This window comes from Eumetopias jubatus, unplaced genomic scaffold (genome assembly GCF_037043125.1).
Source record: "Eumetopias jubatus isolate StellerSeaLion01/CBP00866 unplaced genomic scaffold, mEumJub1_p1.0 scaffold_12, whole genome shotgun sequence".
In the NCBI taxonomy this organism is placed as follows: domain Eukaryota; kingdom Metazoa; phylum Chordata; class Mammalia; order Carnivora; family Otariidae; genus Eumetopias; species Eumetopias jubatus.
The window spans coordinates 88,352,250-88,365,862 of NW_028274818.1; the positions used below are offsets into that span (position 1 = coordinate 88,352,250).

At 41.8% G+C, this 13,613-nt stretch overlaps 1 protein-coding gene across 5 annotated transcripts in view; it reads left to right on the forward strand.

Moving 5' to 3' along the window:
• TNRC6A (trinucleotide repeat containing adaptor 6A) overlaps nt 1–13,613 on the forward strand; it is a 102,677-nt gene that overhangs the window by 54,842 nt on the left and 34,222 nt on the right. For all 5 annotated transcript variants that reach the window (XM_028090456.2, XM_028090453.2, XM_028090454.2 and 2 more), the window contains 2 exons: nt 8,726–11,308; nt 12,872–13,048. In XM_028090456.2, coding sequence (XP_027946257.2) covers nt 8,726–11,308; nt 12,872–13,048 — 2,760 coding nt within the window. The remainder of the gene's footprint in view (nt 1–8,725; nt 11,309–12,871; nt 13,049–13,613) is intronic.

Sequence of the window (13,613 nt, forward strand, 5' to 3'; positions counted from 1 at the left end):
ATCAGGAACTCCTCTGTCCATTCTGTTATGGTACTGCACAGCAGCTAAGCAGCAGAGCTGGCGTTGATCAAGATCCGCCTGACTCCAAAGCTGTGCTTGTAACAGCCTTGCTGTACTTTGGCAGCACACTGGATGTGGTAGGTAAGGACGGAGAGGACACAAATGTGATTTTTCCAGCATGGGTAATTAGAGCAGCACATTATTATTGGAAAGGATACAAACTTAGACTATGACCCTGAGTTAGTACTACCCCCATAGCCACTTACTGCCTTATGTGGGCTTGGCCAAATCACTTAACTTACCTCAATCCTCTCCTAAGCTGTAAAGTATGGACATTAGTGCCCAACCTATATGGTTGCTTTGAGTATTAAATTTTTTTTTTTAATTTTTATTGTTATGTTAATCACCATACATTACATCATTAGTTCTTGATGTAGTGTTCCATGATTCATTGTTTGTGCATAACACCCAGTGCTCCACGCAGAACGTGGCCTCCTTAATACCCATCACCAGGCTAACCCATCCCCCCACCCCCTCCCCTCTAGAACCCTCAGTTTGTTTTTCAGAGTCCATCGTCTTTTGAGTATTAAATTATGCGATGGGTTTAAGCGCATAGCTTAGCACCTGATATTTGGGTACTGAATGAATTTCTTCCCTCAAACTTTTACAGAAGGACCCATACTTTTCAGGAAGAGTCTGATTTAGACATATGACATGTAACACCAAGCAGTTAATTTGGCTTGACGTTCATCTGAGAAATGAGATTGAAAGCAGATACAGTTGGTCATCAGTATGTTTTTTAAAAATGTGATCAAAGCCTGAGGAGAGGTTACTCGCACAGCGAATGCTTGAGTACCTATAACAAGCTAAACAATGGTGGTATCACACTTAACAAAATGAACAAGGAAGTGGGCTTAAATTTAGAAAATGGTATGTTGGGTACCATTTTCAAAATTTGGAAGATGAAAGAACAAAGCTGTTTTTGAAATGGAAACAGTAGGAGTGTAAGGTTTCTCACAAACGGGTATGGGTCAGAATCCCAAAAGTATTACAGATACGCATTCAAATGAAAGGAAGACCTATGTGAGCATAGGCAGAAGTCTTCAACAAAGGCTGAGAAGGACAATTCTCTTGTTTCGCAGAGGACTTTACGAGGGGGCACTGCGTTCATGTGGAGGTGGGGATAGAAGCCAGGAGGGTGCAGCAGTCTCTGGCTGAGGTCTGGAATTGATGTGGATGATGAAGGCAGAGCACTCTGCAAGAAAACCTGATTTGTGCTTTTGTCTTTTTTAAAAAGCATTTGTGAATCCCCACTTACCAGCATATGTCATTTTAATTTACATTAAAATATCTGTGTAGGTGCTACGAGGAGTAGCAACCTGAGCCACATAAGAGGCCGTCGGGTATCTGAACTAGGGAGGGCTTCTTAGACTGTTAGGTCTGCCCTGGCCTCTGAGGTTATTTACAATGCTAAGGATCATACCGACCCGGTGACTAACCCTGATGGGGTGTTCGCTACAGCACACACACTATGTTAACATTCAGTCTTCACCTTACAGATTAGAGATCAGTGAAGAGCAATGTCGTGCACATTATAAACAGCATCAGTGATAGTCCGGAAACACAAAAGTTGTGTGTTGTGAATCACAGGTAGTTCAGAACTGTGCAAACATAATCTTAACTGCTTTTGTTTTTGTATTTGTGTTTCACTTTTCTGTTTCCTGAGCAAATACAGTTAATGGAATAGGTTTGATGGGTAGGTCAATACATACAATAAATACATACACAGATATTTACTTAAGTTTTCGTGATAAAAGTGAGGGATGCAGTGCTGGATACACCTTCCTTGTCCTCACATAATTCAGTTCTTGTTCATTCCATGCAGTCAGAGAGCAGGGATAGTCCTTAGGTGGGAGTAGGTACTTTATAAATCAATCTGAGGTCCTAAGCTAAGCACCTTCGCAGGCTAGCAGGTAAGTGAAGTAGAAGATGAAAAAGAGTGATGGGAACAGGGGTAAAGACACTGACTTTGTACCCCACCCGAATACCTTTACACACCTTTAGAGCCCTACTCTGGTCAAACCACACAGCGCTGCGGGCTCAGCTGCTGGTTTGTGGCTAGACCTCAGACACTTGGTGATGCTTTCAGTCAACATCAAGACTTCTCCTGGGCAGTTGATTTCTTAGAGCCTTAGGATGTTGGGCTCTGCTACTGCCCAAATAACTCTTCAAGCTGGGGGGACTTACAGGGCTTCATGTAATACAGGATCTGGGAGGGAGGGACTCATACACCTAACAGGGCTGGTGGCAATTGTACTTATGGTCCAGAGTGGCCCAACCCACATTTTATCATTCAACTGACATGTACCGTAAAGCTAAAAGAGTAGAGAAGCAAATACCCATGTCCCCTGCACCCAGATCCAGCAGTTAATGTTTTCACATGCATACCTCCTTCCCACTCCTCCTTCCTTCATCTTCCTTGTCGACCGGACGTGTGCACCTTCCCCATCGTATGTACATACATATGCACATTCATTATACTTCACCTTTAATACTTCCACAGGAAATTCCCTAAGAGTAAGGATAGTCTCCTATACAACCATGATACCACGATCCACCTTAGGCAAAAGGGGAGACACATTCAGCAAATCCTGTAATAGGTAGTTTGTGTTCACGTTTCCACTGGTTGTCCCAAGAATGTCATTGTTTGTTTCTAGTATGATACCATTTGTATAAAATACAAAGCTTTCATATTGCTTAGGGATGAGTTCAGATTTTGAGTGGTTACCATTCAGTGACCCACTGGGGAAGGACGGGAATGTGGTCAGAGAAGGGGTAGTACACAGGAGTTTTCTTTAGAAGTTAGTGTAGTAAGGGGAGGAGTATGTGGGTGTTGTCTGTATCACTCTTCATAGCCTTTAGTACGTTTGAATTTTTCTTTTTAAAGAACCTCGACATTTGAGCTATATTGGTGAGCGACCAGGAAATGGGGCCGTTTTAATGAAAAGAAATGTTAAAGTTCCCAGAGACATGTAACGATGAAAATACTGCCCATGTGCCTCTGCTCTTCACTGTCTTTTCACTGATGCCCTCCATCCTTCTTGTCCTGGAACTTCTGCTGCTTTCTCTCTACTTGGACCTCTTCCCCCTTAGTTACATTTGTATCATTAAAAAAATTGAACCCCCAGTCTCTTGAGGACGTTACAGACTTTCTCTCCTCCCCCTTCTTACAGAATAGTCTATGTTTGCAGTCTAATACATGACTTCAGTCCTCTGTAGTCTGGCTCCTTCCCACTTGACTAAAATAGCTCTTACTAAGGCCATTGGTTTTCTGAATGTCAAATCCAGGCTTACTGATTTTCAGTTGGAGCTGTGGTAAAAACAGCCTTTTCCACTTTCATCTTAATAGACACATTTTTTTTTTATTGTTGATCACTTCCTCTTCCTTAAAGCTCTTTCATTCTTGCTCTCTTCTTCGACCAGTTTTCAGATTTTATTCCCTCCCATGACTTTGCTTCAGATCTCTGAGTGTTAGATTCATGCCTTCCGGATGTCTTCAGCTGATGCCGGGCCCCTCAAACTCCACACATCCAAAATTGAACTCCTTGTCTTGCCGCATACCAGTGTCATTTGCTGAGTTCTCTTGCTCAGAAGGTTGGCACATCCAGTCACCACCCACCTAGAAATCTTAAAATCATGTTTGGCCATCTCCGTGTCTCATAGGCCACTGGTTTCCCATGTCCTGCCGATTCCAACTCCAAAACACCTTTCCGCTCTCCTCTCTTGTGTGCACGGCCGTCACAATGGACCTGACCCCGTGGAGGGCCTCGCCATCCGGTCTGGAGGGGCAGCCCCTAGATTGTCTTTTATGGCTGTCTCCCCACCACCCTCACCTCATCTCTCAGACCAGAGACCAGTCCTGATCCATGCCTTGCATTTGGTTGGGAGTATTGCTTTTGTCGTCTTTAGAACAGAGGGTGGCTTGCAGCCCATTTCGGTCTGGTTTTATTGGAAGGCTGCCATGCCCACTCATTTACATGTTGTCTCCGAGTGGCCGTGGCCGCAGTGGCAGAGTGGTTGCCGCAGACACCACTCTGGCTGGCAAAACTGAAAGTATTCACTAATTGGGCCTTTACAGAAAAAGTTTGCCAGCCCCTGGACTAGAGGCCAGAATACTGAAAGAAACATTTTGACCTTTGTCACTGAGTGCTGTTTGAAATGGTGCCTGCCAGGTTCTCTCATATTCCCAAGTGATACTATGTCATACTTCCCAGAAATACTCTAAAACCAGAGTACATTTACTTCTGAAGACTTTGCCCTTCTGGTGAGAATGAAAAGTCTTTAAGGCAGAAGGCACATGTTTAACTATTTTGTTTGTTACATGCTGTATATTTAATAAGAAAAATAAATTATTTTTTCTGGACCTAAATTCTTCCTGAGCAGATTATTGTTTTTTTACAAATCACTTGAATCATCGCCAGTCTTTGCTCTGCCTCCACATAATCCCCTTTGATCTTTGGGAATAGGTGCTATGAGATGCACTATTCTTTCGGAGGTGTGGTGCTCGAGTTGCCCCCAGTTCTCATAAGGTAATTTTGTGTGAGAATAGGAGCTGATGGTATTATTTTGGATTTCCAGTGTTCTTTAGTAAGGCATAATCTTCCAAATCTTCATTTGCCTACATCAGTGCAGTGTGTGAAAATTTGTATTTTGCACCATGCTCAGTAAAACTCAGCTGCCCCCTTTCCTCCCACCAGCTTGGGGCCTCACAGTCTTACTGTTTCTCACTGTTCCCTGGAAAAACCTAACAGGATTGTTAATTATGTTCCTCTGTGTTTATCCTCTGGATCATTTGTGATGATGGGTTTTGGCTTCCTGTCTGTAAAGGAAACACTAAAATTTTCACCTCTCCCCAATCTGAAAGAGTCTCAGTCTCTGTGAAACATTTTAGTTGAGATTGCTGAGGAGTCTTTTTTTCAAAGCTTTAGTTAGACTGGGATCTCCCCACTTCTGTCTGAGCTACACGTTTTTCATAACCAAAAGATCCTTGGTGAATGCAGTTTTTGATATAGCCTTTTAATTTGGGGTTTTTTGAAAGTAGCAAGTAGTTTTTAGATTAAAAATGAAATTAAAAAAATTTTTTTTATAAAATGAAATTTTAGCTAGTAAATGCTGATGGTGTCTCTCATTTTCTGAAAATACGTAAGGATATATAGCAAAAGACAAATTTAGACCATGCCCCGCCCCCATCCAAACCAGGTCATGACCAGATTCTGAGAGAAATTTTTACTAACATTAAAGGTGGTAGAGTTTGGTTTGCAAAATGGATCCTGCTATTTGCTGGGGGGTTTTTTTGTTTGTTTCCTTGCTTGCTTTTGATGTATTCTGACATAAAATGACTTCACATTTTGGGTAAGTAGTCAAATCTGTGTCATTTCTCTTGTGGTGTCTTTGCTTTTATGTATAAAATAATCTCATTCACTGGTAACTTCATGGTTTCATCTTTTAACACATTAATCAGACGAAATTATTTTTGATTGTCTGATTTTAAGAAATCTTTTTAAAGTACCAAATATTCCTTTTCTCCTGATTTAAAATACTAACATTTGACAAACACTTGGGTCTGTCCCTGGCTTCCTGGTGCCGTTCAGCTGAAGCTTAGCTGCTCAGCTGGTGTGGCGCTCGTTAGCTGTCGCGTGACCCTGCGGCGCCCCCTGCCCCCCATCCCGCTACTGAGATTCTCTTTCTCATTCTGTCATGTTTTATGTGAATTTTTAAATCACTTTAACCAAGTTGCAGACTCTTGTTAGCGATTTCTTGTAATTGAATTATACTTTAAGAAAGAATATTATTCTTTCTTCCTATCCAGGAACAAGTTTCTGTACTTAATCAAGTTGTCTTCTGTGGCCTGCAATAAAACTTAATTATATATGACTTTACATATTTCTGTTAGCTTTATTCCAAGTTGCTTTATAGTTTTTGTGGCTGTTGGGATCTTTTCTCGGTCACATTTTCTCGTCGACTACTTCTGGTATATAGGAAAACTACTGCTTTTTACATGTTAATCTGTTGTGTTTCTTTTCCACTATCCTTCCCTTTTTTCTGGGTCCCCTTTCATCGGTCAGTACTTCCAGCAGAAGGCTGAGTATTAGTGTTGAGGACAAGGACCCTGCCTTTTCCCTGTCGGTATGAGAATGCTTCTGCTGTTGCGCTGTTAAATTCCGGGTTTTGTGTTCAGCCTAGGTCGTTTTGTCTGATGTTCCCAATCTTGCTTTCTTACTCCTGCTGGGTGGAAGTGGCAAGAAACACTGGCATGTGTGAGAAAAAAATTGTGGCAACAGGTACTTTTACTCACATCTTTGAGGTGATGATAATGGTGATGGTGGCTTGACTGTTAGATCTGGAGAAAAGTGGATGAATTTGGGGCTTGGTGGTGTTTGGGATTTGCCATGCACAGTAAGGTTTTAGGAAACTTAGATGAAGAAAACCATAAAGAAAGGATTTTTTTGGGTTGTGGGGGGAGAGGCATCTGTGGGGGAATAATCCAGGAATTAGTGTTCTGTTTGAGATCTTTAAGTAGAGACTTAATGTAAGCAAGTTGTATGATTTCTAATTTTGTTCTCCATGAGATAGACACGGTGGAGTGGAAAATGTGCTTTGGAGACAGGACTGAAATAATCAGCAGAGTCGTCAGTATGTATTAATTAGTGATAATAGCAGCCCTCATTTATTAAGTACCTAATTTGAATCAGATATGGTTCAAAGCATTTTTAATTATTAACCACTTAGTTTTCCAGCGACTGTTTCAGCCAGGTGCTATTATTGCTCCGCCTTTATAGATGAGGAAACTAAGGTACAGACAGATTGAGGATCTTGCCTGTGATCACACAAGGAAATGGCGGAGTGGCTTTGAAACGCAAGCAGTCTGGCTGCACAGTTGGGCTATTAATCACTGTACCAAACTGCCCCTTGCTTGCAGAGCCCTTCTTTGAAGCTGGCACTGAGCTAAATACTTCACAAAGGATAGTATAGTTAACAGCTGGGTAAAGAGGTACTGTTTGTAGCCCTGTCTTGCAGATTTGGGCATACAACTGCTGCATAGAGACCAGACATGAATCTTGGTGTCTGTGAGAGTACCAGCCATGTTCTCAGTCACCTTGCTTTATTATCCAATGCTGAATCCTGCCTTCTTCATGTGATTTGCTATAACTTAACCTCTGGGCCTCGATTTCCCCATCTACAAAGTGAAGGTAGTACATCTGTGCTCTAGGATTGTTCCAAGGAGTCAGTGACAAAAATCCATAGAAAACATGTGATCCATGATCTGTGCTGAATGATGTTGCTGGTGGTGCAGGTGCTGGTGTATTTGTTTGTTTTGACCCCGTGAGACAGACTATTCGGTATCCTGTGTTTCGTGAGAAAAACCTTCTCATGGGCACTGAAAGATGACACACTTCGTTTGGCAGCTTAAAACAATGATTCCCAAACAGGGAGTGGAGATCAGAGTCTCTTATGGAACTTTAAGATTCATGTATTTGGTGAATTATATATACACTTTTGGTCTCTCTATAGTCCTTTTTTCTGCTATTCTTTCTAGCTCATAGTGTTTTGCTGCTTGACAATTGTGCTTTGCGAGAAAATGATGCGAGATGAACCTGATTTTCCATATTAGCAATATACCAGTAGTGAGTTACATTTGTTTTCTAGGCCTGCGATCCCTGGCAGTTGGTTCATTAGGTCTGGGATGGGACTTGAATGTGTGTGTTACTTAAAAGCACCACATAGGATTCTGAGTACTACTCTTATCAAGAACTACAATATAAGCCACCCCCTAAAGACAGTCTAAATGCAGACATCTTATGCAGGTTAATATCTCTGAGGAACTTTTAACTACCAGATCCTTAAATCGAATGACAGGAATGAATCTGGGGAAGTATTAGAAGCATGAGAACTGCCTGCCTCCTACCTGCAGGAAAACAACTAGATGATAATATATAGCGGTGAGTCCAAGATTATAGGATTCTGTGATTGGTCATTAATGGTGTTTAATGTCAGCACTTGATTTTTTAATTGTCATAATTCTCTGATCTCTTATAATACATGGCTGTGAAGGAGAATGCAACTAAAAATACTTGTGTGCAATATTTCAGGTTGAATAAAAACACTAATGAAATGGAAATAAAATGGAAAAGGCTTTGTAGTTTTTATAAACTTGTTCTAATACCCAAAGAGTTGCGTGAAAAAGCTCCCCTGAGAAAGGGAAGACGGGAAAGGATTTCTGGTATGTTTCTAATACATGTAGTCAAGTTCGTCCTGTTCACTTGTCCTCACATATCTCCTTCCCAGCCCCTTCTGTCCCATGTCAGGCCTCTAGGCTTGGGTTGCTTCATTATCCCAATACATTACTACCACCTAGTTCTTCTTCACACCAAAATTCTTTTACTTGCTGATAAATACCAGTTTGTTCATTCAGCAGTTATCTACTGAGAGGAGCTCTTATGTTCCAGGTATTGCCCTAGGCTCATAGGATAGCATCAGTGAACAAAGCAGCAAAATACCCTGCCTGAGTGGAATTACTAATTGGATAAGAAAAGTTGGTGGCTGGGATATAACCAGTGCCCTTGTAACCATACTGCCAAGTTAATGTTGAGGAACCACATACGTTTATAACATTTATTGCCTTTTCAAACACTTCATAAGTTTTTGTACTTCTCCTTTATTCTAGATATAAACCACAATACTTCAGGATCCCATTATGAAAATTCGCAGCGGGGACCTGTGTCTTCTCCGAGTGACTCTAGCACAAATTGTAAGAATGCTGTTGTAAACGACTCCCCTGAAAAAGAAGCATGGCCCTCAGTCCCTGGCAGTGATCCAGAGTTGGCTTCAGAATGTATGGATGCTGATTCTGCCTCCAGTTCTGAATCAGAGAGAAACATCGCTATCATGGCTTCAGGAAGCACCGGTGGTGAAAAAGATGGCCTTCGGAATAGCACTGGACTTGGTTCCCAAAACAAGTTTGTGGTTGGTAGCAGCAGCAATAATGTGGGCCATGGAAGTAGTACTGGGCCATGGGGTTTTTCCCATGGAGCCATAATAAGCACATGTCAGGTCTCTGTGGATGCTCCTGAAAGCAAATCAGAAAGTAGCAACAATAGAATGAATGCTTGGGGCACTGTAAGTTCTTCATCAAATGGAGGGTTAAATCCAAGCACTTTGAATTCAGCTAGCAACCATGGTGCCTGGCCAGTATTAGACAACAACGGACTCGCCCTCAAAGGGCCTGTAGGGAGCGGTAGTTCTGGCATCAATATTCAGTGCAGTACCTTAGGCCAGATGCCTAACAATCAGAGTATTAACTCTAAAGTGGGTGGTTCTTCCACCCATGGTACCTGGGGAAGCCTTCAGGAAACTTGTGAATCTGAAGTAAGTGGTACACAGAAGGTTTCATTCAGTGGTCAACCTCAGAATATTACCACTGAGATGACTGGACCAAATAACACTACTAACTTTATGACCTCTAGTTTACCAAACTCCGGTTCAGTACAGAATAATGAACTGCCTAGTAATACAGGGGCCTGGCGTGTGAGCACAATGAATCATCCTCAGATACAGGCTCCGTCGGTTATGAATGGCACTTCCCTTTCTCACCTTAGCAATGGAGAGCCAAAAAGTGGAGGCTCTTATGGTACTACGTGGGGTGCCTATGGTTCTAATTACTCTGGAGACAAATGTTCGAGCCCTAACGGCCAAGCTAATGGTGACACTGTGAATGCAACTCTAATGCAGCCTGGCATAAATGGGCCTATGGGCACTAACTTTCAAGTGAACACAAATAAAGGAGGAGGCGTGTGGGAGTCTGGGGCAGCGAATTCCCAGAGTGCATCCTGGGGAAGTGGAAATGGCGCAAATTCTGGAGGAAGTCGACGAGGATGGGGAACTCCTGCACAAAACACTGGCACTAATATACCCAGCGTGGAGTGGAACAAACTGCCTAGCAATCAGCATTCCAATGATAGTGCAAATGGCAATGGTAAGAAGTTTACAAACGGATGGAAGTCTACTGAGGAAGAGGATCAAGGTTCTGCCGCATCTCAGACAAATGAGCAGAACAGTGTGTGGGCCAAAACAGGAGGTACAGTGGAGAGTGAAGGTAGTACAGAAAGCACTGGACGCCTCGAGGAGAAAGCAACTGGGGAAAATCAGAGTAGAGACAGGAGAAAAATTGATCAGCACACATTACTCCAAAGCATCGTAAACAGAACTGACTTGGATCCACGTGTCCTCTCCAACTCTGGTTGGGGACAGACTCCTATTAAGCAGAATACTGCCTGGGATACAGAAACATCACCTAGAGGGGAAAGAAAGACTGACAATGGGACAGAGGCCTGGGGAAGCTCTGCAACACAGACTTTTAACTCAGGGGCATGTATAGATAAGACTAGCCCTACTAGTAATGATACCTCATCTGTATCGGGGTGGGGAGATCCCAAACCTGCTCTGAGGTGGGGAGATTCCAAAGGCTCAAGCTGCCAGGGGGGATGGGAAGATGACTCTGCTGCTACAGGAATGGTCAAGAGCAATCAGTGGGGGAACAGCAAAGAAGAGAAGTCCGCGTGGAATGATTCGCAAAAGAGCAAACAGGGATGGGGTGATGGACAAAAATCAAACCAAGGGTGGTCCGTTTCTGCCGGTGATAACTGGGGGGAAACTGCAAGGAGTAACCATTGGGGTGAGGCTAATAAGAAATCTAGCTCAGGAGGTAGTGACAGTGACAGGTCCGTTTCTGGTTGGAATGAACTTGGTAAAACTAGTTCCTTTACTTGGGGAAATAACATAAATCCAAATAATTCATCAGGATGGGATGAATCTTCTAAACCTAATCCTTCCCAGGGATGGGGAGATCCTCCAAAGTCTAATCAGTCTCTAGGTTGGGGAGATTCGTCAAAGCCAGTCAGCTCTCCAGACTGGAACAAGCAACAAGACATTGTCGGGTCTTGGGGAATCCCACCAGCTACAGGCAAACCCCCTGGTACAGGCTGGCTGGGAGGACCTATACCAGCCCCAGCAAAAGAAGAAGAGCCCACAGGCTGGGAGGAACCATCCCCAGAATCCATACGTCGCAAAATGGAGATTGATGACGGAACTTCAGCTTGGGGAGATCCGAGCAAATACAACTACAAAAATGTGAACATGTGGAACAAAAACGTCCCAAATGGCAGCAGCCGTTCAGACCAGCAAGCACAGGTACACCAGTTGCTACCATCTGCAAGTGCCATCTCAAACAAAGAGGCGGGCAGTGGCTCCGGTAAGTTTTCATTTAACGGAGTCCGACAGTGTTACAAGATACTTCACAGTGTTGTTAGCCTCGCTTCAGTGTACTGGTGCTGCTGTAAGATTTGTTTAACAGAGTATTTGGATATGGCACACAAAGGGCTTTTCCCCTCTGATCCAGGAGGAGCTTCTAGGGAAGAAAATAATAGGGCGTTTAACATCAGGGAACAGAGCTCTGCCTATAGCCGCATTGGTTGCGGGTCTCACATGCTCTGTTCTCTGCTAGGAAGACTTCAGAAGGCAGAGTTGGGAAACTGATGTCAAGTAGGAATTCCCTACACTTCTCAGTTCTTCTGAGTCAGGCTGTTACTTTTTGGTTTTGTTATTTGATTACAGTGTCCCCAGAAATAAAACAAGCATCCAAGCATAATACTCTTTAAATACCAGGTGCTATATTTGGCCTTAGAAGGGATTTATTTAAGTAGGCATGAAATCCAAGTCTGTTAAGTTATACAGCGTGTATGTTTGTGTACTTAAAACATTTGGTAGTACCTTTCTGACATATTCCCACTCTCATAACAAGGAGCTAATTCCTATCTGCAGATGATCTTGACAATGACATTTTCATTAAGTGTCATTGGAACGCATTGTCTTTGTTAATGGACGTTTTATTGAGTAATAATCAGTCCCTTCAGAAGTAGCGTTAGGAGTGTTCATGAGCGAACCTTTCAGCATCCAGTTTTTTTCCCTCAAGTATAGTTTATTAATTTAGATTCAATTCTTACAAGAAACAGGTTACGTATCTAAGGGAAAGGCTGTTTTGGTTCTTTTGAACAATGTTTATGGCTTTGCTTTGGACAACCTGATACCTCAGAATTTTTAAGAAGCATTGTCCAGCATGTATAAAAATAGGATGCCTAGGTATTTTTAGTCTTGTAGTTATTTTATTTTATTTTATTTTATTTTATTTTATATTTTATTTTATTATTTTATTTTATTTTATTTTATTATTTTATTTATTTTATTTTATTTTTATATTTTATTTTATTTTATTTTATTTTTTATTTTATTTTATTTTATTTTATTTTATTTTATTATTTTATTTTATTTTATTTTATTTTATTTTATTTTATTTATTTTATTATTTTATTTTATTTTGCCCCAGAACGGTGATGTTGAAAGGTTGCACTTATGGTAAAAATTATATACACATACCGTTACCCAGCTTGATTACCTGCTTGGAATCAGTAGGTTTGGCTTAGAATGACTTGACTTTTCCAGGAATTAAATTCTTCAAAGGAGGATGACTTGCTATAATTAAGGTCATTCAAAACAATCTGCTCTACACCCAGAGGGCAATTATGAAAGAAGAGGTGGGGGAAAAAATTCACACCGTGTAGTTAAATTATGATAATGGGAAATGATTTGTCTTCTTTGCATAAAACAGATGCCATTGTTTTTGCCCATCGCAGCATCATTATTCGATCTGTGAATGTGAAGGTCTTCATCTTTGGTTCCCTAAGTATTCCTTATTGCCCCTATTCCACCGCACCACCCTACCATGTGCTGATGACTTCTTTTCCCACACTTTCTAAAGGCTGGGGTGAGCCCTGGGGGGAGCCTTCTACTCCAGCCACAACTGTGGATAATGGTACTTCAGCATGGGGTAAACCCATAGACAGTGGTCCCAGCTGGGGGGAGCCCATTGCTACGGCATCCAACACATCCACGTGGGGCTCCAGCTCTGTTGGTCCTCAAGCATTAAGCAAATCTGGTAAGTTACTGATAATTCCTGGTAGCTATTTTGTCGCAGTGGTGGTCTCTCATTGTCTATAATTAAATAATTGGATAATGCTTATATCATTGATAAGTGTATCCGTGTCTCATCATACTAGATGATTTCACTATTTGCCTCTTTGAATTTGTAACTTGGTTTGTTCTTTTAGCTTTCTGAATTTTCTTGTCTTTACTTAGAATTGTGTTAACTAATAGGGATTTGCCTGTACTTCACCAAATCTAAGTTATTATTTTACCAAATAAGATTACGTATTCAAGCAACTTTCATGTTACCTAGCATGAGAGACTGGATATATAATCGTGTGGACACATATCCAAACTGTCTGGCTCAGGTTCCAGATTACTCCCTGAATATTATACAGAAAATGAACAAAGTTCAGGAGGGACCTGATTCAGCATTTGGGTGAACATTGTCACTATCCCATAAGTTGTGTGTGGGGTACCCCATAGGATCCTATTCCAAAGGCTGAGTCTAGAGTTGAGATACTCTCTGCTTATGACTTGCAGTACTTTGTGGCCATCCTCTTTGAAAATATATATCA